General features: G+C 40.8%; 1 protein-coding gene across 2 annotated transcripts; it reads left to right on the top strand.

The window, feature by feature from the left end:
- Positions 1 to 788: 788 nt before the first annotated feature.
- LOC119063967 (zinc finger protein 474) lies at positions 789 to 27,112 on the top strand. Of its 2 annotated transcripts, none has more exons than XM_037165541.2 (3): positions 789 to 1,811; positions 24,119 to 24,299; positions 26,961 to 27,112. In XM_037165541.2, exons 1-3 carry the CDS (start codon positions 789 to 791, stop codon positions 27,110 to 27,112), a joined length of 1,356 nt encoding a protein of 451 aa, XP_037021436.2. The 2 variants fall into 2 exon arrangements, with proteins under 2 accessions (XP_037021436.2, XP_053521312.1); XM_053665337.1 differs by lacking the exon at positions 789 to 1,811 and adding an exon at positions 6,242 to 6,265.
- The last annotated feature ends 615 nt before the right edge of the window (positions 27,113 to 27,727 follow it).

Genomic DNA, 27,727 nt, shown 5'->3' on the forward strand with positions numbered 1-27,727 from the left:
GTCTGGCACATTACTGTACCGCAAATAAAATATATGCAACAAGTAGAAATATTTGCTAAATTATTTCAATAAAATCAGTTTCACTTGTAATGGTAAGAAATTTTTTTTTGCTTTTAAAATCTTTATTCTGAAAAGAGGCCCATACACTTCAAAGAGCTACCCAAAGGACCCACAGCCCTAAATGTAGAGAGTCCCTAAGGCAGTAAGAGGAGGTCTTTTCACTCGATCTATGGCTCCATTAATACAGTTTCTACAGTCCTTGGTTCTCTCTCCTGTGACCTCACCACCCTGCCTTGGCTGGTTTGGGTCATATGTGTCTATGATGTGCTGTAAGTGTCCATTTTTCTTTGGGCAGAATACTCATTTCAGTACAGTAGGTGCAATTCATAATGAAAAGTTTCTTCCAGTTTATTTCAACACTCACAAAAAAAGTCCTACGTATGTGTTGCCAGGCTAGCCAAAGAAGACACCAAGTCAAAAAAAAAAGAGAGAAAACAACATACTGCTCTTTATCAACTTTTGATCCAGCAGGAGCATGTGTGGGCAGGTACAATAACTTCTTGACTTGTTTCCCCCACAGATCTTGCAGCATCTGAAGTCTAGTGGAGACTTCCCAGTGTCCCAGGATGCTGTCCTGCACTGAAGCTCTGAGTCACTGTCTTTAGGTCTAAGATGCTGCAACAATGTGGAAGCCCAGGTCAGCCAACTTCATCAACCTCTGCCCTAAGAAGTCCCAAATGAATCTGGGCTGAAATCAGAGCAAGGACTAGAGAAACATTTCTTTGTTAATGGAAAGAGGAAAGGAGAAGAGGGTTTCCCAAAAATCACAACAGACTTTCCACCATTCTAAAGAAACTACCTTCCTTATCAATCAAGCTGTTCTACCTCGTGACTCCTATTCTAGCTTTTTGCCAGAAACAGAGCATGTCAATCCTGGTGAAGAAATAAAGAAAAATCCTCAGAAAAACAGACCTGGAACTGTAATACTCTCAAAACGATCCAGTAAGAAAATTATGTCGGAAAGCCAGGCCGGCCGACCTGTGATCCCATCCCGCCGGCCTGGGCTCCCCATATGCTATATCTGTGGCCGAGAATTTGGGTCCCAGTCACTTGCCATCCATGAGCCACAGTGCTTGGAGAAGTGGCATATTGAAAACAGCAAGTTGCCCAAGCACCTGAGGAGGCCAGAACCCTCCAAACCACAGCCTCTGGGCGGCAGTGGGTCCTACAATCTTCAGGCAGTGAATGAGGCAGCGTTCCAGAATTCTCAGGCTCAGCTGCTGCCCTGTGAATCCTGCGGCCGCACATTCTTGCCAGATCGTCTTCTTGTTCACCAGAGAAGTTGCAAGCCAAAGGGAGAAGGGCTCAGAGCACCAAACCCCAACAGCTCTGCTGATCTTACTGGTCTTAAGAAAGCTTCTGGTGGCATCCCAGCTCGACCAAAGACTGTCATCTGCTACATTTGTGGCAGGGAATTTGGCACCCTCTCTCTCCCTATCCATGAGCCCAAATGCCTGGAAAAGTGGAAAATAGAAAATGACCGGCTCCCCAGGGAGCTCCGCCAGCCACTCCCACGGAAGCCTCAGCCCCTTATTACTGGAGAGGTGCCAAGTCAAGCTCAGCTTGTACCCTGCCCAAATTGTAGCCGGACCTTTGCCCCTGACCGCCTTCTGGTACACCAGAGAAGTTGTAAAGCTCAACCAAGTGGGCCACAGGTCCAGAACTTGACCTTAGGGAGTAAAGGTGGCTTAAAAGAGTCCACTAATATCAAGCAGCAAAGGAACACGGCAGCATCCACTGTGAGTGATAAGGTAATTCACGCCACATGAGAGGCACTGGGTGGACTGGGGAGTAGTACATCCTGCCTCCAGGGGCATGAGAGACAACTGACCCAGAATCAACTGCCTCAACCCCGAGAATGGCTTCTTTCAAAGCCTATTTCTGCCTCAGTGCAGCCTGTCCAAGTTGATCTCCATCGAACTCCAGGGGCTGTATCTCTGTTGGCAAAGTAGATATAAGAATATCTTTGCCTGGTAGGTTCATAGTCCTTTTCCATTCTGCTGCCTTAAACAGAGAGATGGACCTCTTGCTTCCCTGATCCTTCATACCAATAATCCTTGGGACAGACTGTTATTTGAAAATGAGTCATTAATGCTATGTCTACATTACAGAGCTATAATTCCCGTTCCAAAAGCCAATATTTATTACCAGTTTATTTTAGTCGTCTACCTTAGGAATTCATTTTTGGCAATCTGGGTTATGCTGAGTTTATCTTACTAAAATAGAATCTGTGTCAAAAACCCCAAATGACTTTAGCAATAATTAAACACTGGAACACTTGCAGAAATAGACATGCTCTGTGAATACAGCGTGTTTTCTTTTAACACTTACATGATTGTAATCTGTGGGGAATTAACCCCAGTCTGGACATCCAAGCAACTAGGTGTATGTTCATGGTTCTGGGAAATGCTGAATTCCCACTGCTGCTCTGCACCTTGTGTTTGGGTTAGACACCACGCCCTGACTCACTACTTGGGCCATTGTAGATAAGCATGGCTCTGTGACTCCAGGGGCTGGCCTTCACCTGATGTTTCATCATCAACCAGGATCAGGGAAGGATACTTATGAGGGTGACTATCTACAAAACGGCGTGGTCTGTGGACTTTGACCTACCATTAAGCCGGGAGAGTGGACGTGCACTTCCGTATCATACCTAACAGAATGTCAAATCATGAGAAATAGGAAGTGGTCAAACTCTTCTTTTTTCTATGACTTGCTACTTGAAACACCCACCTGTGGGGTTCTTTTAATGGACTGTTTTGGGGAAATTAAAGGTACTCAAGCTATCGCAAAGCATTAAACCAGAGGGAGTTGGGGGGGCGGGAAGAGCTTTTATTTTTAATCCCAGTTTTCTTCCTTACTTTTTCATTGCATTATTTTGGAAAATATCTAGTACTTTTCTCTTATTTCCATGGTTAAAATGAAATTATTATGGATTTGCTGTTTTAGAAGATTTTAAAACAGTGATACTAAAGGTGAAGAGTCAGACTCAAGGAGCTGGGTGAGTTTTCTGATGAACCTTGAAGAAGAATGAATGGTTTCTTTGCTGAATTAAAACCCAAACTCTTAAATGTGGCATGGACTGCAGGCTGGTCTCATAAACATGATCTGTTTTTCTCATCTTCTGTTGTTGCTTTTTTTCCAAAACATGTGAGGTCTGAATTCAAAGAGCAAAAGGATCGTGTCTCAGGGTCACAATCAGAAACTCTGTTAGTGCGTGACTTTCAGCCCTATTTCACGATTGTATGCGTTTACTTCAAACGTTCTCATTATGGATCTTGAGATAGGGAAGAGTGTGGTCAGGATTCTTGGGCTTGTTGTTATAACACATACTTTGTGCTCCCAAGAGTGGAGCCAACAGGCTGAGCACAGCATGTTCTCACTCAGTCACGACTGCTAAAAGAGGCTGGCCTGGGCCCATGGCTTCACAAGAAGACACCTTCTGACTCACGCAGTCAGCTGGAGCAGAGCATGTCAGGAGGAGAGGCCAGCAGTGGCCCTCGATGCCACGTGCGTTTTGAATAGTGTAGGGGGAGTTCGTCAGAACAAGGGCATCTGCAGGACCTGGCCTGCTTCCAGACCTGAAAAGGCACATGTCGGTGAGACAGTGGTGCCCACAGCTGTCAGATGTGTGCTAGCCTGTTTGGGGACCAAGTGGGCTTTAGAGGAGGTCATAGAAAGGTCATGTAACTTAGGGTCCCTTTAGTCGCCAGATTTAAAGCAAGCTTAGTTTAATTACAATGGAGAAATCTTCTAGGCTTCAATGAGGCATGTGATTCTTGAAGCAATGGACTTTATTCCTCTGCTAAAAAAGAGGTTTGCCATGCAAATCATAAAAAAATAATCATTTTGTTTATGATTTGATCCTGTCTGTTACTGATTTTTTTCTTTATATCATTGAAAATTTAGACAGTGCCATGAATCATACATTTTCCATAAAGAGCACTGCCCTATGCATTATTAGATTTCAGATTTTCATCTGCCTGTGACGGTCGACTTTTGGCTGACTATGATGCACACGCATTCTTTTTACAGTTCAAATGTTTGTTTTATTTCTTCTCTAGTCAACTATAACAATTTCCCTCTAGAATCCTTGATTTGACTCCTGATTAGAACCAATGGACTTGCCTGATGTTCCCGGGGGCCTCAGTCTTGTAGTGAACTCAGGTAAGAAGAAAACTTTCAGAACCATGATCACAGTCCTTGGAAAATAATTCCCTCCAGTTGGGCAACAATGACTGTTTCGCTGGCAGAGTGAATTACCTTCTGCTCAGAATGTTCTTCCAATATAGATTGGCTCGATCCTCTTATGACACAGATGCTTCTGTCACCTTTCAATCATTTCTAAACCGAAGCAAGTGCCACTAAGGCAAATTCTCTTCCAAGACCTCAGTGGGCACTGTGCATTAGCCCTGCTTTATAACCACTGCGCAGGCTTGAATTGTCCTGTTGCTTCCCATTCAAAACATAGGGCTGCATTTACTCCTCCTAATCTCATAGCAAAGCTGTGAAGGGCACTAAGCAGTATGGGAGAGGAGTAAAGCCCCAGTTTGGGTTTGTATTTAGAAGGTGTGCCTGCTCCGGGCTTGTGGCTCTCCCACTGTACGGTGCTACCACCAGCACTAAACTGCGTTTCTTCCCCCTAAGAAGGAAAGCAGGAATAAGCAATATCCAATTTAGCAAGATTTTAATAGTGGTATTAATCCCAGGTGAGATTTTGATGCATACTATGGAGAATCATAGATTATAACTCTGAATTTTAATATTGCATTTATTTGGTGAGGTGTATTGATTGATGTCTGTTCTACTAAATAGTTTGCTAGGGATGCTGAGGAGTACAGTAACAGGTGTCATTTCTGCTTCTTTTTAACATGAGTGGATAAAGTTTGATATTTACATTAAATATTTGAAAAAGCATTTGCCTTTCTAGAAGCCAATGGTATTTCAGTTTTTGGCTTTAGGCCCTTTCTAGCTAATTGGAACACAGATTGATAGTCAATTGAATATAACTATAAACCAAAATGAAGCCTTTATCTAATGTTTTATTGGTTAGATAATTCTTGGGGTTATTTTTTTAAGATTATGCTTGTAACATGTGGCATACCTTTCCAAAAATCCTTTCCTATACGACAAAGTAGGCCTCATTTTTTTCTGTAGGGAAACTATCTTTTCTAGAAATGATTGTATCTCTCAATACAGTTTTAAGCCACCATCCCAGATGCTCAGGTTTGAGCTTAAAAATCCCTTCAGATAGTTCTTTAGCATCTTTGCTGCCATCTGGTGTCTCCTTTTAAAGCAATATCTTCCACACTGTCAAAAATATCATTGCCTTTCTCTTTGCGTTACCTCCAAATACATTGGAGAAGGTACCTTTATAGTATAAACTCCAGTTATTTAGGACTTCAGTTACATATTTGGTTTAATGTTATAAATTGTTTTTCATGGTTAAGTGTCCCATTCTCTAAAGGCAAAACTCTCCTTAAGAAAGTCACAATAAGAAAGATTCAGAAGGGCAAGATGGACGGTCTCACACTGTCAAAAGTTGTGTGTGTGTGAGTGTACTTCCTGGGTGAGAAGAATTTGGAGTTGATTGAAGGCATGGAAAAAAGGGAAGGGAACTTTCTTGAGTACTTTTATGATCAATACTTTGTGTACATGATCTCATTTTACTCTTTATAATATTACTAAAAGACACCTTATTTCCCCCACTTTCTGGTGGAGCAAGTGAGGTTAAGCACCTTGCCCAGATCACAGTGGATTCAGTGGTAGGTGTGAGGGCCAGATCTATGCAGTTGCAAAGACTCCTATCTTTTCCGTCACTGAGAGAGACTTATATGTGATGCAAAAAGGTGTGGCTGTTCTGCCAGCCCATGAGTGCTAAGTAGGACAAAGAGGACAGAAGTCTGTTCATTCAACAAATATTGGTAGACATTGGCAAAGTATTAAACATAGTCATAAAAAAGACAGACATGGTTCTTGATCCCATGGAGACTTGTGAAGGAAATGTGAAATAACTACAAAATCTCAAATTGTGATAGGACAGCGTCACTTGGTAGAAGTGAACATTCGAGATCTTGGGTTAAGAAAACATCCGGGAGGAAGTGACATTCTACCTGAGATATAAACGGTGTGAACTCATTAGCTCAGAGTAAAGACAAGGGGAGAAGATATTCTGGCCAAAGGGAGCCTGTGTGAAGGCATTGAGGTAAGAAAGATCTTAAAATGGAACTAAGAAGTCCACAAGTGGCCAGAGCCTAATGGAGCAGGGGGCAGGCACACAAGATAAAGCTGTAGAAACAGCATAGTTCTGTCCAGTTGCTCTGCAGACATAGTGAGAGCTGATAATGGTTTGGCGAAGAGCATTGGTAGCAGAGATGGAGATAAGGCATAGTGAGCAGAACTCGGTGTTAGTAAGAATGTGGGAAGGTGAGGAAGGGGGTCATGGATGACTCCCAGATTTCTAAGCAACCGTGCTATTTTCTAAGATGGAGAAGACTTGAGAAGGTGTAGTTCTTTGCGGTTAAGATAAATAGATCCTTCTGGGCCTATCAAATTCAAAATGCTTGGGAGAAATCTAAGTGGGTGAGTCAAACTGAATATATAAGTCTGGATCTCAGAAAAGAAGACTGGGCTGGCATATACATTTCTGAAGTATTAACATGTATTTAAAGTCATCAGAATGAGTATAGGGTTGTAAAAATAGACCCAGGGCCGAGCAAAGAGGCATTCCCACACTTAGGGATTATAGGGGAAGGAGCTGGCGAATGAGTGCCTGGGGACAGCAGAGAAGAGACTGAACTGCCGTGCCACAGAAACTGAGATCAGAGAAAGTGTGCAGAAGAAGGGTGTGGAAAACTGCGGAGAGGCTGAATAGGATGAGGGCCAAAAACATGTCTATTTGACTTGGCAATGTGGATTTAGTCTGATAACCTTGGAAAGAACACATTCAGTGCAGTGGTGCGGGTTGCAGAGTGTATGGGTGATAAAGACAGGATGTGGTTTTAGAAGTTTGGCTTTAAAGACAAGGAGAGAAATAATGGGCAGGCTGGGAATAGATAATGGAGTATGAGAAATTTCTTTAAAAGATGTAAAAGATGGGAGCTTCTAAGTTCCAGGGCTGTCCAACTCACAGCCCATGGGCCACATGCAGCCCAGGATATCTGTGAATGTGGCCCAACACAAAATCGTAAATTTACTTAAAACATTATGAGGGTGTTTTTTGTGTGTGATTACGTGTCACAATGTACTTAATGTGTGGCCCAGGACAACTCTTCTTCTTCCAGGGTGGTCCAGAAATGCCAAAAGGGTGGACACCCCTGTATCCAACTGTATTTGAAGTTTAGGACTGTGATCCAGTGGAGAGAGTTGAAGAAGCAGGTGTGATAAGGCCAAGTGTAAAGTCTAAGGGAGAAAGGATCCCTGGGGGTGGGGATTGCCATTCAGAGGGCAGGGGGTTTCATAAGAGGGGGCACTTTTTCATTTCAGGAGGAGGTGGAATACAGATGAAGGCAATTTGTGGGTGTTAATGGGAAGACAAAGGAGCTACAATCTGTTAGCTTTTCTCTTCTCAGTGAAATACCAGGACGTCTTATCAAGTGTCTCACATGGGAAAGAGAGAGGTGTAATGAGAGAGAAGGGTTCACTTTAAGAGACTACTTAATCCTTTGTCCTTCAGTTAATCAAGGCTGAGGCTCATAGAACCATTTGCCTCTATGATTCCCAAACACAGGACTGACTTGGAACTCCTTGGAGGTGGTAGATAGAACATTCATCAGGATTCTTCTGGGGGTTTCCACGCTTGTAGTCATTCTCAGTGGCCCTAGTTCATGTTCTCAGCTCTGCTGATGTCATAAAAAACAGCCTCAACCTCACAAACCGCCCCTTGATGATGCTGGCAGCTAGATCACTGATATGCAAGTCCACCGGCCACTTCCTCTCTCCTCGGTGCCAACCATGCCTGAGCACTGGGGCAGCATTTTAGGACCCCATACCTCTTGGGTTTACAAAGCGCAACTTGGAGGTAATAAGGCCAGTTTTCTTCTGTGCTGTTGTTTCTAAAAACCACCCAAAGGAATCTGTACATAATGGGTGAGAGAACACTAGGTTTACAGTTGTGAGTACGTGAAACAAAGTTTATTCTTGTCTTATTTAATTATTGTATTATTTCCATGTGAATAATAATGTGAATAATAAGCCTACTTTTGCCCACCCTGTATATTGTGTGGGTGGAATATGTGTGTGTTGATGGTAGTGAGGAGAGAGTTAGCACAATAGCATCGCTCGCAAAATTGTTCTATAGCTTTTCAATATAAAACTTTGAAAAATAATGCTCATCCGTACAAGTTACAACCTAACATAATTATCTTTAAAAATCAGGTTCAAGTTATAATTACAGACCTATTATGGGAAAGACCATGACAAATACAACCACCTCTCTGAGAGCCTGAAGACCAAAGCAAAAGAGGGTGGTCATTGCACTAGACCTCCAATATGAGGATTTCTGCTTCTCCAGGAAAAAAAAATAGTGATTATAACCTCTGTGAGAGGAGAGGATTGTGTATTATTAATTCATATAGTATTGGGCCTAAAATGAACAACACTACAACATGCCGTACTCTCAAAGAATTAGCCAGCTTAAACGATTTCATGTCTTCATAAACGTGCTTCTCCCTGTAGCCCCCACGTCCCTGCTTCCAGCCCCAAGCACATAGACGCCCGCCTTTTCTGGTGATAGACACATAGTGAAGCTTCATGTTGTGACTGAATGGACATACATAGTTCTTAAAAATATGAATGCCAACATCAACAATTAAAATCTCTCCTCACATTCTTAGAACTTCTCCAAAGGTAGTACAAGAAACCTTGAAGGAATTCCTATGGAAATAGAGGCGACTCTCCTGTGCATAGAATGTTGTCGCTAAATGTGAAGCTCAGCTTTAGCTTTTTGACCAGGTGGAGCGTTGAGAGGATTTGACTTAGGGTGCTGCCTCTTGCTTTCCCTTTACATTGTGTGATTCACCTCCTCCCATCCATTGGCTCTTTCGAATATCACTTCTGTGGGGCTGTCTCATATGTAAAGAAATGTCCCACATATTGAAGACAGGCCTAATAAATCCAGGAACTCAATAGTTTTCCAATATTCTCAGCTTATCTGCCACGATCATGTCATTTAAGGTCCCCAAGAAGCTCTCATATCCCAGGCTACCTTTTACCTTTGTTTAGCAGAGGAAGTAAAAATATGAAAGTGTCACTTGTCTGAACCTAAAGCCTCAGGGAGCCAGAGGCAGAGGGACTGGGCAAGGATGGGGAGGGATTCGGCTCCAGAACTCTGATAAAACAGAACAAAACAGAACTGTCTTTGGGGATTAAAATTCTTTCTGGCCTATCCAAGGTGACATCTTTCTCCTTTTTTGAATGGAAAATTTCTTTCCTCAGCCTTCCCCATGAGCTGGAGGCTCTTCAGCATCTAAGTTGTAAACAAATCAGGCACTGGAAAGACCCACCTTCTAAGTTCCAGGTTCCTTTTTTTCCTCTCTAACTATAGTAGCTGGAAAAGATGATTGGTCGTCTCAGTTTGTGAGTTTTCCAGTCTTGCCCCCATTGCTCCGTTGTTGCTTTATTTTACTCCGTGACCTGGAAGCCATCTGACCAGGAGGGTCATGCCTGGTGCCAAACACGAACCAAACACCAGGGACACCCTCTGTCCATGTTTTTCTAGCACATCCATGTTATTCTTACTAGAATTTCCAAAGAGATTTATTTAAACACCTTACTTTCCAATCAGTATCATTCTAAGTGACCAGAATCAAAAGCAGTTTTTTCACAAATGAGAAAAGAAAAGACAGCTAAGAAACTGTATTCCTTTCAGACTCAGAATCTTATCTGGAATTTGTTCTTTGACATATTTCCCAGCTTTATAGCTCAGGATGAGCAATTAAATAACTAAAATGAAAGCATATATTCAAAATATCAAGAGTTTATTTTTTAAATGAGGTATATGAAGGTACTTGAATATTCACAGCATTTCCAAATGAATGGCCAAGTCTTTCTTATTGTTCAAAGAAGCAAAATAAATCTCCAAATCATAGGTAACAGACTAATACTTGGCCAATAGGTTAGATTGGAAAAATTCTTTTTACGTGGCATCCAGTGATTTCCAAAAACAATTTCATTTCAAACAACGATCCTTCCAGATGTGACATTTGAGTAGAATTGTTTGAAAGCACCAGAAGTAAATGTGAAATACCAGTGGTTTCTAGACAATCAAACTCTGTAATTGTTGAGGTTTGAGGTTGAACTCTGCAGTTACTCCTATATATTAAAATGCTATGTGACTATGTCCGCATGTATAGGACATGGCTGGGGGAACGGAAACTTAACGGTACACATTCAACGGTCCCAGTCAAGTTTGTTGAAATTGTGCTTTCAATGGCCTCAGGCAAAATTCTGACTTTGAGAATGAGTCTTTGGTACCTGGCCTCATATTCTGATCTCCCTTTTTCTTTCAGCCCCTACCAACCCCATCCTGTTTTATGGTTAGAAGGAGGTTGGGAGAATCTGATAAACTCCTTCATAGAAAAATCTCTTATAGGAGTATTTGCAGTTTAAAAGAGGATGGGGAGAGGATAGTGTTGAACTCAAAGGCGTGAACTTCTGAAGTAATGGAGAGAGAGCAATGTAGAAATTTTAATAATTTCTCTCAAATCCCACCTAATGGCTGACTCTGTGGACACACACTTTGCGGGCAGAGCATGAAGCTCCATGGCCACTGATGACCTTACCCTGTTTCTAGAAGCAGCTGGAATCATACAGACCTGGAATCAGGTAATAGATGACCAATAGAGCCACATAATTTTGAGCAAATTATATAATGTCCCCCAACTCCAGTTTCCCCTCTGTGAGATGCTAAAAGGAAAGAATGCTGCAAAGGGCCTGAGACGGTGCCTGAGAAGTTGTCCCTTGTCAACTCCTCCCTGCCCCCTTCATTGAGGCCGTGCCAGAGGCCCACTGTCTGAGTGAAAACCAGCTTTGTCGCCTACTCACAGCTCACAGTGTGCCTCAGTTTCCTGGCTTGGAAAACAGGGGTCCTGAGTCTTTCCCAGAGAATCATTCTGAGAATTACTGAGCTACAGCACAGTAAGTGCTTAGTACGGGGCCTGGCACCCAGAAAGCACTAGGCAACTCTTAGCTGCTGTTTGCTCAGACATTTTCAGGGTTGGAATATTCACAAGGATTTCTAAAAGAGTTTTTACTCTTTTTGCCTCAAGTATGGGGAGAAACACTTTTCCTCTTATTTCTCTATCCAAATGTTCTGCATTCTATGAGATGCCCTGTGCACTTACCACAGATATTTTAATTATTTGGCCTAATGGAAGGAATCAGGGGTGTGGAAAATCTGAAACAGCAGTGCAGGTCCGAATCCTTTATTTTTCACTTGGTCATGCTGAGAGAACACTGTCAATGGAATGACCCCCACGCCAGCAGCTGCACAGTCACACACTCCCCTCAGACCCTGGCAGCCTGGGATCCAGCTTAAAAGTCAGGGAAGCAAAAAAATCCTGCAACAAGTAAATGACTTGAGGATCGAATGATTACTGACTATGTGCCTGTGGTCTTGGAAACCAGTCTCGTCCCCTAAAGTAGGTGTTTCTATTGTCCAAGGATAGGTTTCGAGCCTCCAGTCCAATTGTGTTGTAATGGCCCAAGTGCTTGAATTCAAAGGCAGCAGGGAGTTTTCAGCGTGACGATCTCTAATGTCTCACTGCCTCAAACTTTTCTAAAATACCTCTCCCACTACCTGGCAAGCTGTTTTAGTTCCACAGTGAGAGATTCAGGCTTTTCACCCAAAGCACTGCTAACTTCATAGGAGATCCCAGCTACGGATCCCCTAGATAGGTAACACACCCATTTTAGCCATTGGCACACTCATACAAATTAACCATAAGTTTGGGGCATTTTTTACAGATGGGATATAAGGCAAATGCTTTGTACTGGAGAGATGAGTGGGAAGAAGGGACTGGAAAAATAAGCTACTCAGAGTCACCTGGTCAAACGCTTTGAGGGCTGGACAGGCTGCGTATTAGACAATAAGGAATGGTGGAACCTGTGGTATCCTGGACAGTGAATCCCACCTAAAAACATTCACATGTAAAACTTGTTAAGAACATCGTGCTGATCAAGGAAATCATGCCTGCCTGCTGGCTGAAATGGTTGTTGGTCCATTAATTTGCCACCTGATCTCCCAGAGTATAAGGAAGAGGGGAAAGGGTTCTGGTGTGTAGACGGTGTGAGATGCTCTGAAGAGGACAGCCTGGGTCATCAAGGACCCACGAAGGGACCCACTTAGTTGTATGGTCGTTGGGTGCAGGGACCGCTAGCATGCGCACTTCATACCTGAGCGTAGGGTAACTCACTCCAGCTGCCAGCCCCCAGATGGATTCACCTGTGGGAGTCTCCAAAACAGTGAGGCTATTCTTGTGAATTAGATGTCTGGGAGATAAACCTTCTAAGAATTTCATAGGGCCACAGAAAGTCCGGGATCTTAGGGAAGTTCCACATCTGGAGAGTATTTTCAGAACTAATCATCCTGAGTTCAAACATACCAATGAACAGAGAAGTTAAGAAAATGCTTCTTCCACTCAGCAGGTCCCTCTCACACCCTGTCCTGTTTCTTGACTGATTCCAGGTGGAATGGGCTCTGTGTACGGCAAACAGGGGTCTGTCTGCCTGACTTACTGTTCTAGAGCAAGAGCTGAGGATAAGTAACAGTTCCCAAATAAAGGTGGTGAGTTAAGCATGATTATTCCCGTGTTGGGGTCAATTCCCGGTTCCGAGCCTAGCACAGTGCCTGGCACACTGCCCGTAACCAGATCATTCTTCCTGAGCAACAACATCTGGGCTGCAGTAGTCCCGAGAGACAGGCCTTTCCTCCAGATGCATTTCCATTCAGTGCAGGTCTCAAGCTCCCGAACCACGCTCAGCTATGATTTCAGCAGATGTCTCAGTTCTTTTTGCTCCCAGTGCAACTTGAGTATCCACATTTGAAATCCCATTGCTTTATTAGCTTCTGTGAAGTTGAAAAGTATCTGATTAAACCCAGATATTTACAGACTGGCCATACTGTGCTTGTTACCAGTCACGCTTTGTCTGAGAAACAAAGTGTCATGAACACAGAGGGCTGGTCCTAGGTTGAGTCCTGAGACGGGGTAACGATTGTCATGTGTCTCTCTCCCAGAGCCACCATTTCACACTGCATCTTGTGACTTGTAGCATACAGATTAATGATCACAACCAGATGGTTTGAAAGGATGTTAAAGTGGAGCACCTTTTTTTTTTTTTTAAAGTGGAGCACCTTTATCTAATTTACTCAGTCATGGTTCAAGCCAGCAGGGACTGTGTCCCTTGCAAGATGCTTTCTCAGCTCTGGGTCCCTTGATTTCTCTTTGACTCAGGCTAAAACATGTCCCCAAATAAACACTGGGTACATGGCTGTTTTGATGCAGGAATTGTTATGATACAAACTAAAAAGAGAGAGAGAGAGAGATGGAGAGAGATCATTACACTTTCTCCATTTTTTGTTTGTTCGTTTCTGAGTAATGTGTGAAACATGTTACTTGGGGGAAAGAGCCAGGCATTTTATTTGCATGCATATTTGGTAATAAAAAGGGCACTTTTACATTTTGACATGGCTGGTTGAGCACAGCCCACTAAAATGGGCCCTCACAAAGAACAGGCCAGCTGTGTCAATGACAGCGAATAAATCCGGCCAAGAACCACCTCCTAACGAACAAGCAAATGTGGGAGCTTCCTCTACCACCTGGTAGTAGCAGACACGTAATCGTATTTGTGACCTTCTAGGGCCAAAGCTCTCAACTCTCTCTTTCTTCCCAAGGGGAATGAGCCTAAAAATGGTAATTTTGGCTAGGAGGAAGGTCAAGAACAAAGCTGAGGAAAATGTAAAGAAATGAATTGTTTGAGGCAAAGGAAGACTTTCGATGTTTCTGAAATCAACTGAAAAAAGATGGCTGACCTTTTATGCCTTTTGTGCACACAAACACACTCATATGCTAAAGGACCACAAAGTTCCTTTTATTTAAAGATGAGGAACTGCTGTCAGGTATGTGTCCAGCAGGCCAGATGCTGTGTGCACAGGCACAGACTGACGAATCTGTCACCTCTGCTGCGGGGCTCAGGCCCTGACCTCCCAGTCTCCGACTCATCTGGTGGGAATTGCATGTGGAGGGCATTGCTGCCTCATGTACTTTCTCTGGCAAAAGCTTTAATGTCCTGGGGAAAAATTCTCAATAGAACATTTTCTTGTTTTCTTTAGTTATTTTTCTTTTTCAGTTGTCTCCCATTTTTTTTTCCAACTGGAAAATTCCTTGGGAGACGACTTAAAGGATTCAGAATATAGATCACCTAAAAATATTCTTCAGTTCCTGGCAAAAGCCACTCTAAAACACATTACTTAATTCTGGGACTTTATCTGACAATGTGTACGGCTGACTTTGAATGGACTATGCTGCAGGAACAGGGCAATGCAAAAGGACTCCACTAAACCAGTCTGCATGGGTGGTTCCTGATCTGCTGTGCGGAGGAATAGCTTACAAACAGTAAACTGCGTCTATCAAACACGTGCAATTCAGCGAGCTTCGACAGTTTTATGTACCTGTTATGTTACCACCATAGTCGAGATGCAGAACATTTTCATTTTCATCACCCCCAACGCTTCCTTATCCCCTTTATACTTCCTTATACCTCCAGCTTCCAGGCAATCCCTGATTTGATTTTTAATCATTACGGCGTAGTTTGGATTTTCTATAAATGGAATCAGGTGGTAATGTACTCTTTTGTGTCTGTCTTTGTTCAGTACAATGACTGAGTTTCACCCATGTTGGTGCAAATAACACCAATTCTTTTTTTTTTAACTGCTGAGTGATGCTCCATCTGATGGCAGCACTACATTTTGTTTATGTAATTCCTGATGTTTCTTTCCTGTTGCATTAGTACCATTACCACTTGAGGGTTCTTCAGTCTCTTTCAGTGCAGACAGAACCAGTTTGTATTTCTTCGAAATGGAAGAATCAAGATGTTTTAATATATAGAAATTATAGTTTTGGCTGGCGTGGCTCAGTGGATTGAGCACTGGTCTGTGAACCAAAAGGGTCACCAGTTCGATTCCCAGTCAGGGCATATACATGGGTTGTGGGCCCCAGTGGGGGTGGGGGGCACATGAGAGGCAACCACATATTAATGTTTGTCTCCTTCCCTTCCTTCTTTCTTTTCCCTCTGTCTAAATAAAATCTTTTTTTAAATTATGAATTGCCCTGTTTACTTCTTGATCTGATTCTGTCTCATGAGTATTAAGTCCTTACCCTTGCACCCAGGTCTCCACAAGATCAAGATCCTCTGCATTACTTTATACATTGCCCATTTCGCCTGACTCCCAAAACAGCACAGCATCCTAATGTGCTTGATGCAGGTCTCTTGACATAGGAAGTACTTGCTTCTAGTACTGTCTGTCAACTCTCTTCCCAGTTACTGACCCATGGGCAGCTTCTAATGACAGGAGGATGGAGTCTGGGGCCAGGACCAAGGTGGGAAGGTGAGAAGACACATAGAAAAGGTGCCAACATCAACTGTGTTCTCAAGGTCTGACCAGTCCTGTTTCAGTCTGAGATATTGAACAGACTGATTGTTGCTTTCACTCTTCCTCTAATTAGTCTTTTCACTATCCACATTATAGGTTTTACATTAACATACTACAGGACTACCCGGTTGGGAATAGATACTGTTTGTTTGAGGGAGTCCTCTCCACATCAGTACAGTTCCATGCATTCAACATACCTACTTCAGATATCACCCTCTTCACTGGCCGCTGGTCAAAACACTTCCCTTCCTCCCTTCTTCTGCCTCCTATGGCACTCCATCATGGCACTTACACATTTTACATTTTAATTAGTAGTTTATGTGTTTGTGTTTAGTACTAGGGAAAGCTAGGATTGGGGTTCCCATAACCTTTAGCATGGAGAAGGTGCTATATTCTATTCCAGTGCTAGAAGGAACAGGTGATACAGTCATGGAGACAGCAAAGCCTAGGACTGTGACCTCTGGCTTGGGGAATGGAGCTGAGTTTGGTGGGGCTGGCAGACCTGTTTCATAGGGCGAAGACTGGGCATGAGCAAAGTCAGTATAAAGTATTTGGCCTTTATTCTGTAGTTATGAAGAACCACACAAATTCCTGGTGTCATTTCAGAGAGACCAAGGTTACACAGAGCATAGTCAAGTGCAGGGGGGAAGAGGGAGGCTGAAAACTTGTGGTGACTTGTCAGTCCAGCCACAATGGGCAATGCAAGACCCAAGAGATGATTCATTCCAGCCATCCCCCATTCCATTATCTTTTTGGCTGCCACTTTCAATACATGATGGCTAATACCATATGGTCCCATTTAGTTATTTGTGAATTTATTTTTCTGACTGATGCAACCAAGCCAAGGAAACAAGCCTGAATAAAATTAAAATATCTACGAAAGCTATATTTAGGTTATCTTATGGTAGAAACAGACTCATGCTAAATCCTGTCCTCAGATTATTTTTCCAGACCCTTCTCACTGCTTTTCAAAGTAATGGAGCAGAATTGTAGGACTTCAATTGAGCTGCATCACACAAACATTTAACTGATGTCTATTCAACTATGCACAGTTGACATGATAACATAGTATATTGGAACAGTGTAATTCAAAAAACTATAGATATTTTCATTTCTCAGTGTACTTTTATTTTATGCTATTTAAAGCTGAATCCATGCCTAATATTGTTTCTAATTTCAATTACTAATTAATTATAGTATTAAACTATTGTATAGAAAACTTTGCTATCATCTTTTATCGGTTATTTGAGAAATTTTCAGAAAATTACTTGGGCTCCACTTGATTTTTTTCTTTTAGGACTGATTTCTGTGAAAGTTTTGACTCTAGAGTTTACTTTTAATAATTATTTTACTATTCCTGTAAAAATCATACAGATTTATTATAAAAATTCAAGCCATTAGGAAAGTATTAAAATTATCCCCAAATTAGTTGGATCTCAGTGAATATCATTTCAGATACAGCTCTATGTATACAAACATAGAAATTAATAATTCATGCAGATTTTTTCATAGAAGTGAGATCATCATACCCAAGTTATTATTAATAGAAATTATATTTAATTTTATTTGAATTTGGCAAAAAGAAAATAATGTGTAATGGATGATATTGCAAAATCTCAGAAAACTGTTTCTTCACTAAAAAAATATTAGTTTTTGGTTTGGGAGTATTTTATTTTATTTTATTTTGATTTAATCTTGATTGCATTTTTCTACATTACCATTAAGTTCCCCTATACTCCCTCCCCACCAGCAATCACCACACTGTTGTCCATGTCCCTGAGTCCTTTTTCCTTTTTGCTCAATCCTTCCTCCCCAGCCTCCCTTCCCCCTTAGCAGTCTTCCTGATCTATTGGTTTTTAGAAGACCCACTAAAGTTAAAAACTAAATTATGAAAGGATTTGAAAATGTTTAACTCCATGTTTTAGTTTTATACTGTTTTAATTGACTGTCTGGCATGAAAGATCTGAACAATCTAGCATCATTAAAATCTTCGCCCCTCTCCTTCCCTTGCCAGTTTTTATAAGCATTTTTTACTTGTCAAGGTGTGTTTCTTTTATATTTTCTTCTCTAATCAAAACCTAATTTCTGGAGTCATTTTGCCTTGTTCTATATTTAAATAGAATATGGCAGTCTCATAATCACAGCTTCAATATTTCTGAGCTTTTTTGTTGTTTTGTCTTTTGATTGCCTATATTTTGTATTAACTGATGTTTTTCAAAATGGGTTGGAAGTGGAGTGATTATATAATTTATTAACTAAACAAGGACAATTAGAGAATAAATGACAATGGGTATAATAGAGACTCTTTTAGGCAAAGCAAGACTTAAGATTACCCTAAAGCCAAAAGTGGTGTATTTCATAAGTTCCTGCGTGCTTCAAGTCAGTGCCTTCTGAGGCTTTTAAATGGTGCCAAATGGCTCCTTATACAAAGGAGCATCTATTTGGGAAAAAAGTTTGGCTCTGACTGAAGGCCCAACAGCTCACTTCCTGGGGTTAATGGACAAGTTTTACTGAGTCCCCCAATCATTGAAAATTATATCCATAATTCTGTATTTTCCTGGGGAGATGATCATAGTAGTCATCACATTTTCAAAGACCTATTGCCCATAATTATCACTTCTAATATCTATTTCACTTCAAATCCTCAAAAAGCTACATCCTTGAGTCCTGTTCTCCTAACTCTCCTATAAGTAATATTGCACAACTATAATTTCACACTATTATTGCTTAGGATTTATGGTGGGATTAACATAAGAAGTGACCAAATGTAGACTGTTTCTGATCTTTTATAAAACTGCTAGTAATGACTTTCACTTTAGTTTTAATCTCTTTTAAGATTCATGCAATAGTATTTAATGTTAGAAATATTTTTTCTTCTAACCAGTTGTTATACTTCCTTTATAAGCTCTATTTGCTATTGAGTTGTATAGTTCACTGTGGCTTCCTTTCAGCCTGAGCTATCAGGGGGGTCACTGACAGCTATTTGAAACTCTTTGAAATAGGCATCCTAGTCTAGTTTTATGAAACTACATCCATTTTTCTTCCAGCAATACCTCTCTTAAGGTTGTCCAACAAACCACCCTCTTTTCTTGGTTCCTATTCTTTCCCTCTTGCTTTAATGGGGGCATTATAGCTATTTGTTTTAAATTGTAAAAGTGAATGGATGGATGACAGGTCACCTATACTAAGTAGGAGAAAAGTTGTTAATGCTCACTTCCCTTTGCACTGCACAGTCCTGGCCTCAAAGATTGAACATGAGGTGTTCTTGACACACAAAAGACATTAATAAAAAGAAAAAGGTTCTGCATGGAAAATAAAATGATAATTCCAAGAGTGGCCAGCAAAATGATTGAAAACATATGAAAGTGAGTGGATTCAAGTTAAAAGAAATACACACATGAAAGCTTTCCCTGAAGCGTTCAGCGCCTCTGTCTGCATCCAGCCCTAGCAGACTTTCCCAGGAAGCTGGAAGAATAAAGGCAAAATCGTGATGATCCCTAATAAACTTTGTGTATAGGCACACGTGCTCTCCCCCATCCCATGAAACAGTTTACACCTGAAATAGCACTTACGTAGATTCTGAGATGAAGTTTTTTAAATGATTTTACCTAGATGTTAACAAAGTAGAGCCTCTCTCCCAAAACATCTGAAATGTTGACAGGAAAACTGTTGATGGGATCTTTTGCAGAAACTTTAGACTTACCAACTTCCCCTCTGCCTTCCTTTGGTTACACTTTTCTGGGGTTGGCAGGGCCCTGGCAAGGGCCCGTGTAAACAGGCCCCGTGGGACACCTTCCATGGCCTCTGCCTTGCTCTGTTAGGCTGCGCCACGTTAGCACATGAGCCAAGCAAGTCCTCTGCCCCTTCTGCCAGGGCTATGCTCTCCTCTTCCTGTTCTTCTTCTCCATCCCCCCCACACCCACTTCCATCTGAAAGCTGGACAAAGAGACTAAAGGGTAAAATCTTGGCAGCTGGGGTACTGGCAATAACCACAAGTTGGAGATTATTCCACTTTCCCTGGAAGTTTCTGACTGACAATCGTGAAATTAATGAAAGATAAAAGAGGGTCTCTTATCTCCATTCAGACCCACAGGGATGCATTTTTCTCTTCGGCTGTGTCTGGGTGGCTTGCACTTCCCCAGAGCATGACTTAGAAGTGAGATGTTCAAAACCTGAGAATATGGAGTAGGTTGCAGGTTCAACTGCAGTTCAACCACAAATACAGAGCATGCAGCATGCTTTGGAAAATATAATATAGAACATCTTAGCCTTTTTATGGTATTAATTTTCTCCCACATCCCTTTAAGTTATTTTGTGCATGTCTTCTGGCCTCTGTCTGCCTGTTTTCTTCTAATTTTTCCTTCCAAAAGAAACCTTCTGACAATGTGACATTCTTCATTTATGACCCCGCCATTTATTTTCCTTATATGCTTGGTTAAATACAGGATTTGGCTCATATTTTCCATATGGAATTTTAATAAATTCATTATTCCCAAAGCAAAACAACCCTTTTCATTTTTAAGCTAAAAAAAACCCTGCATTTAATTAATCTTTCAAGTAAATAAATGTGTAAAACATAGTAAAGAACTTTTGTATATTTTCAAAATTATTGCTTCTGCTTTATTCTTTCTCTTAGGTCTTGAATTCCCTTAATCTTTTTAAGTCACTTTTTAGATGTTAGAAGCTACATGGCTAATAACATCTAAGAAAGGATGAACAACTACTTATTTATTTGTATGAGTGCAATCTACTGCCATAATTCAGTACAGAATAACAGAATAAACATATTCTACTTCAAAGAATGTGCTTTAAAAAAAACCTAGATACTCAAGTGAATAACTATTTTGCATTCTGTTTTGTCTATAGTAATTGTAGATTTGTCCATCTAGAATATGTTGTTTCTGCTCGGCTATGCAGAAATCAGACACATGCTAAATCTGACTTTATTCTTCCTCTGTGTGCCCTCCACCACAGGTGTAACCCCCAATAGTTAAAAGCAGGCTGGTTCTAAAACAAACACACACATTTTACCATGTTTTATTTTGCCAAAGATCACACCACCAGCTTAGTTTCTGCTTTCATGCCACCCGGTGCTACTTAAGAACATATTGGAAAAGGTCATTTGATACCACTAAAATTTCTTGCCACTCAACCTAACTGGGTCTTTCCCATTATGAGGTGAGCGTTCTCCCCTCATTGAATCACCATCGCATTCCTTGCAGTGCTGCCTAATCCCGGTATTTGTCACTCTTCTATTTCCCAAAATTTGAATCTCTTTATTCTCTGAAGATCACGCCGCCTCATCCATAAAACACTAAGTTCACCTTATCTGAGCTCCACAGCACCTCCTTTCTCTACAACCTTTTTCTAACTTTGTCTATGTCCTCTTTCTCCTCCTTCCTCAGAGGCTAACATCCACAATTACACCTTTGATTACATCTCCTGCCTCTTCTGAGGGCTTTGTAGAATTGATTATCCCTTTTCTCTTAGGCCTGCCGTCTCTCTTTCTACCAAGGGTACTCCTACCCTGAAGACAATAACAAAACAAATCTTCCTTCAGCACTACTTATCTCTCAAATGTCCTCTCTGTGAGCTTTTTTGGACGTGTGTTCCTCCTCTCCTCGACCTGATGTTTAACTGCTAACACTGTGGCTTTTATCCTTATTACCCTATTGGAACTAAACAACGAAAAGTCGCTGGCTTATCACCTATTGGTAACCAAATCTAACAATCTTTTTCCACTGCCCTTCTTCTCTGCAGCATTTGACAAACTAACTTTTGAGACCGTCTTTCCGGAAACCGGAAGTGTTTCCAGAATTCTGAATGGAGTCTTTTGTCTCCATTCCCTGTTTCTTCAACTGCAAACTGGGACCTTTATCTGTGTGGGCTGCGGTTTCCCTGGCCCAGTCTCCTTGTTGTACATATTCTCTCAAGAACTTTTCTTCAAACAGTCGCTATCTACTGCTTCTCTGGAATTTTCATGGTTTTAGTGCCTTTTCTGTGTTAATAGCTCTGAGGCTTATTAACCCTGAATTACAGGCCTCTATTTCCTGTGTATGTTGGATTTATTCGCATTTAAATTCTACTGACATGTCAAATGCAACGGGTCCAGAACAGGTTCTATTTTTTTTCCTCTCCAACCTTTCTTGATTTCCCCCTTTCAGTCAGTCACTGCCATATTCCTTGTTATCTAGAATAAAACGCTGGTTCTCTTGGACCCATGCTTTCCTCAGCCCAGGGCCATGAATGTTCAAGCTCTCAGAGATACGCTGCCCTTCTAGTCCATTTACATACAGAACAACCAAACTAACTTGAAGTGCAATTATAGGTTATTCTCCTGATTAACAATTTCCTATTATTTTGGTTTTCTTGAATAATTTTTACTTGCTTTTTATCTCTGCTTTAATTTCCCATATATTTATGCATGCCGTCTACCTCTTCCTCTAAATCCTTTACCATAGATCCTTTTAAAATAATTAGAATACTTTATTACAATTATTTTAATGATTACTTAAAATCAAATTAAATAAATAACTAAATAAAAAATAATTTACTCTGATAATCCCAATATCTAGGTCATACCTTGATGTGGTTACACTTAAGATATGATGATTATAGAACCTAATTTCTCTGTGCTTATGTATGCGTGACTGAATACTGGACTTCGTAAGATTCTGAAGTAAATTATACTTGCGCCCAGAATTGAGTATGCCTCTTCTGTTGGGCTGTGAGTATAAGTGGTTGTGCCAATGTAGTCTGTAATTTAGTAAGGTCTGGAACTTATCTTTGCTTTAGTTATGTTCAATGGACTACAGCCTTTAAATTCCTCCTGTGGTAAACTGCCCCCGCTTTGTACTTAGTGTAAGGCCTGGAGCCAAAGGGCCCCTCCCAGTTCTCCTCTGCACCCTTAGACTCTGGTGGTAGTGTACATGCCCATGCCAGAGAGGGAGTCCCTCTTATTGTCACCCCAAAAGTAGACTGCTCTTATCTGGGACTTGGTATAAAACCTAATTCTAAACCTCTACCTCAGATTTGGGCAGGCCCTTTGTTCTTGACTAGGTAATGGTCTCTCTCAATGCTCCTGCCTCTCTCCAATGTTAGCCGGTTACCTCCTCTTACTGAGTGTAAGACCTGGTGGGTGAGAGAGTGGGGTTCCCATTCGGCTGCCCTGCCCATTTATGCGGAGGATCAATTCTGCCCATACGACGAATGTAAAGCTGGAATATGGGAGCTCTCCTCTTGGTTCTGCCAATCCACCATTGAACTTACACAGTCCCTTTCATTTATTAACATATCTTGCAATTTAGAGTCTCCAGTGGGCTCAAAACATTATTATTCCGTAGGCTATCTGTGTTGTTCTTATTGTTTAGATGGGAGCGATGTTTCTTCTAACTTTCAATATCAGAAGCAGAGGCTCCCTACTGCATTTATCCTTAACTCGTCCTTAGATTTTATTCTCTCAGAAACAAATGCTAAGAAAAGGATTTGAGTTCAAGTAATTTATTTGGGAGGTGATTCCAGAAAACCTCAGAAAGTAGTGGCAGGAGAGATGGGGAAGAGGAGGAAGCTTATATAGTGTGTTCATGGACAATTGTGGTACAGTCTCAGTGGGGACTTCTAGAAGACGGTATGGAAGCAGTCTTAGGGAGGAAGCCGGGTATTCATCCACCAGCTTCCATATGTAATTGATTAGCTATTCTGCGTGTTGTGGAGGCTACTCCAGGTCAAAAATGGCAGAAAATCAGAGGAGCTTGCAGTAGAAAGTTGTTTATATGAGGGAATATGGGCAGGCATAACACCATTATAAATTCTCCAATGACATTTACTACTTTACTTCTCAGACATATTGGTGTTCAGGAGACTGATGTTTTTGAGAGGTTGATTCATACCTGATTTGTCATTGTATTCTCCCATCATGGAGAATAGTCAGAAGATAATTAATCAATGTTTATTAAATGAAGTACCAATACATAGAATTCTGGCTAGCTCATCTTTATTTTCTGTCCCCCTCCAAACTCACATCCTCACCCAGCTTCAACCACTCATATAACATATCTCAGTTCTCTTAATTTCCCAAAAGGTGAACTTTACCAGACTCCTTGGAATTTTTTAAAAACATTTATTTTACAGCCAATTTAAGGGTTACAATTTTTGAACTACAGGGCCTGGCATAAATAATGCCCCTCTTTGTTACAAAATTTATTACAAAATCATAAGCATGCAATTCTGTAACATAACAATATCACACTCAAGCACACTGTATAACATTTTAGGTGAAGTGTTCAAATTGCTGTCCACTGTGTGAGACATTCACGTACTCTCCCAACCACACTCAAGTAGGCGCTGCTTCTGCCAGACCCTGTATAATTGTCTAAAGTTTATATAACAGATATTTTCTATTATTTGCAGCCGAAAATGATTAGGCGTCCACCAACAATCATTTGCTACATTTGTGGTCGTGAATATGGGACAAAATCTATTGCCATCCATGAGCCACAATGTCTGAAAAAATGGCATAATGAAAACAACCTGCTGCCTAAAGAGTTAAGGAGGCCAGAACCTAAGAAACCTGAAGTCAGGACCATCAGTGGTGAGTTTTTGGGTGAAAAGGCTTGAATGCATAAGGGGAGACTTTTCTCTCTAAACTTTAGACTTTTCTTTTTTCTCTTGTTCACACAACTGAAATCAATAATATTTATTGTGCTGGCTACAGCTGAATCGGAAAAATGGTTTTGGAATGCCTGCCCAAAGGGTTCTCCTCAGATGCTGAGATCTAAAGATACCACATCCTGGCAAAATTGTACAAGGAGAGGGGCCTACTGGAATTTAAATATGTCTCAAATTTGTTTTCATATATTATCAAACATATGATATCTGGTGACATATTTTCAAATATAAATGCATCTTAGAGTTTGTAGAACAGGGGCACCAAACTTGAATGCTTACAGGGTCCACTAATCAGGCTTCAAAGTTGAATAAATTGGTCCATGTGTGAAAGGGGGACATGAAGACTGTGGTGGCTGGAAAGCACCAGCTCCTTCCTACGTAGACAGCTGTTCCCAGTTTCAGCTGAGAACTCCAAGCTGAAACACATTTCTCAATGTGTTATCACTGAGAAAGTTAGCATAGTGTGGTCTTCCTTTCAAAAATACAAATGAATTGAAAATATAGACATCTATATGAAATGTGCAGGTTTTAAAATTTTTGCCATCAGTACTTTATTAAGCAATACACAAGCCAAATGAAACTGGAACTCCATGAACTACTACGTGTGGCCTTGTTAGAGACTTTGGCATATTCACTTAGGGTACGAGAATAAAGTAGTTCCCAGGATATTATTTGCTGTACAAGCTCTGACTTTCTCATTTGTGTGATTGTCATTTTCTCAGTGGATTCCCTAGTTATACTCAAAGGAATATCATTTTGGTTTTAAGAGGAGTGTCATTCAGTTCATTCATTCTCCTTACATAGCCATAGATTTGAAGAACTGGAAGGCACCTTGGAGGTTATTTAGTATCATTTGGTCCAAAGCACTCTTATTAGAGGTGTGACCCAAAGAGAGTTTTTAACAATTCACAGAATGGAATTTAGATTGTCATAATGAAGTTCTAGATGCTTCTAGAATTCAGCTATTCACAGGTCTTGCTAAGAGAATGACTCTGAGTACAGGTGAGGAAGGAGCTCAAGATGAAAAAAATCCATTCGTTGAAATTAAAATCTTTATCTACAAAGAGGTTGTTTACCTCACAGACTCTTTCCTACCAATTCGCATTTGGTATCAAAAATGCATTTGATTCACTTCTGATCTCAACCACTTCCTCTGCTCGAGCATAATTATCACAAATCTATAAGAGGTGAAAAAAATGACTACTTTGAAAACACTATTGGGTTCATTCTTCTGTTATTGCCTACAGATGGAAAAGGTAGGTCCTATAACTGCACCCCCTATAATTTTCCTGTTGACCTCAGGTTATTTTTATTTCTGAAGATGCCCTTCATCTCTAGGCCAAAATAATTGCCATTACCACTTCCACCCCATGGACTTCCTGTAGTCATAGAGTTCAAATAACCCTTCATTCATATCCAAAGACAGAGCCCTATGCCAACACTTTTCGAGATGTGATGAATCACTTAAAGTGAGAATCAATGAATATTCTGGAATTTTTGGTCCATATTAAAGCTTATGAGTCAGAAGAAAGTCAGTGCCATTATTTTTGCAACAGTTTTCAAAGCACATAAAGTACACTTTCATATTCTATGTAGAAAGCAATATCCGAGGGAGAAATACTAGGTTTGCCGGGGTTTAATTTGCTGGGGGGAGGCAGAATATTTGAAGTAGGCATGCTGAGGAATCTGAGGTTTGCTAACGTTGTGTGAACCATTAGACAGAGCTCGTATGAGAAGTGCCTGGACTTTAATGATGAAATATATACTGTGTCAAATGATAAAAATATAAAAAATGTATATTTTTGAGTTCCTGGCTACACTTTGGAGGCCCTATCTTGGGAGATTCTAAGACAAAGTTGATTTAATGTACTGAAGTCATTGTATTTAAATAAGGTTCATTAAAGCTAAATCCCACACTTTTTCTCTAAAATAAAGCCATATGCCTTGTTTCCTGTGCTCTGCCAATGAAGATTATACATCTTTCAGCTGTCTCCGTTGTTTTCTTAAGGGCACTTCTTTTCGTCAGATTAACTATTCTGTTTTCATTCTTCACTTTAATTACTTAAAGAATCTCTGAGTGTAGGGCCTTAAAAAGATGATAAATTTTTATGATGTAATTTATCTTAAATTCACTTTCAACTGTCAGTTTTGGCCTCTAAAAACATTCCACTGAAGAATTACGGAAGAGGAAAATACAAATGCACGTTCTTTTTCCTGTGTAAGTTTATATTTAGAGTCAACTGAAAGAAGGCCAAAAGTTATATTTGCAAGATAACAATGTGTAAGCAAAGATGTTAATAATTAGTAAAGAATGCATACATAGCACATAAAACAATGCCTTTCCATTTTTAAAATCCAAGGAGTGGAAAGCCTCTGGTTCATAGCTAACTTTACTCAACCCTTGAGTGAACAGAACTATTTTTTTTTTTTTGGCCAAAGTAATATGATTTGTTTAAAAGCCTCAGTCAACAGGTATTTCCTGAAAATATTTTCCATAAAAAGTAGAATATGGTCCTCCCCAATGAAAACTGATCCATTTTACCATTTTCTTTTCCTTTTCTTTCTTTTTTCTTTAACTTTCCAGCCAAAGGTTTCTATGATCTCGATGCCTTAAATGAAGCCGCTTGGACAAGTGCCCAGAGCCAGCTGGTTGCCTGTAATATTTGCGGGCGCACCTTCCTGCCAGACAGACTGATTGTTCACCAACGATCCTGTAAACCAAGAGTCGCCAAGTAAAGCCCTTTCTCCCTATGAAAGTGTTACAGGAATTAAGTCCTTTCGAAAGAGCTGGGGGTATGGTGGAAAAGAGAGAAAAGAGGAAAAGAACAATGAGAAGTGGGACAGACTGACGACAATGGTGTAAGCAGGGGAAGCCCAGTGTGTTGGTGGTAGGCGTGGGATCACTGCGTGGTGGGCAAGTGCTTGCGCACAGATGCACCAGGAGCCGACACAGCCCGCTTTCATCAGGCAGTACTTGCAAGTGGGTTGCTCTTCACCAGACCTGGCATGTTTGTGTCAAGGAAATTTCAGAGACAACTGTTGCCATTTTCCTCCCATTTTATTTTCCTGAGTGAGATTTTGAACCTCACAAACAGGACTATTATTTGGAACAGAGGCTTTGGGTGGCAATGTCGGGCAACTCCTTAGTCCCAAGAATAAACTGGATTCCTTCCCATCACTGTGCTTATTGAAATAATATGCCACACCCTGCTTCCTCTGATCCAGGGAAGTGTTTTTAATTGAGCATTGATTTGGAATCTTCTTTTCTTTATAAGGTCATTTCAACAGGAGAGACATTTGAAAAAAGAGCTGAAGACTTAAGAGTACTAGAACCATATCTAAAACATATTC

This window comes from Artibeus jamaicensis, unplaced genomic scaffold (assembly GCF_021234435.1).
Source record: "Artibeus jamaicensis isolate MK-2021 breed Jamaican fruit bat unplaced genomic scaffold, CSHL_Jam_final contig_402, whole genome shotgun sequence".
Classification (NCBI taxonomy): Eukaryota; Metazoa; Chordata; class Mammalia; order Chiroptera; family Phyllostomidae; genus Artibeus; species Artibeus jamaicensis.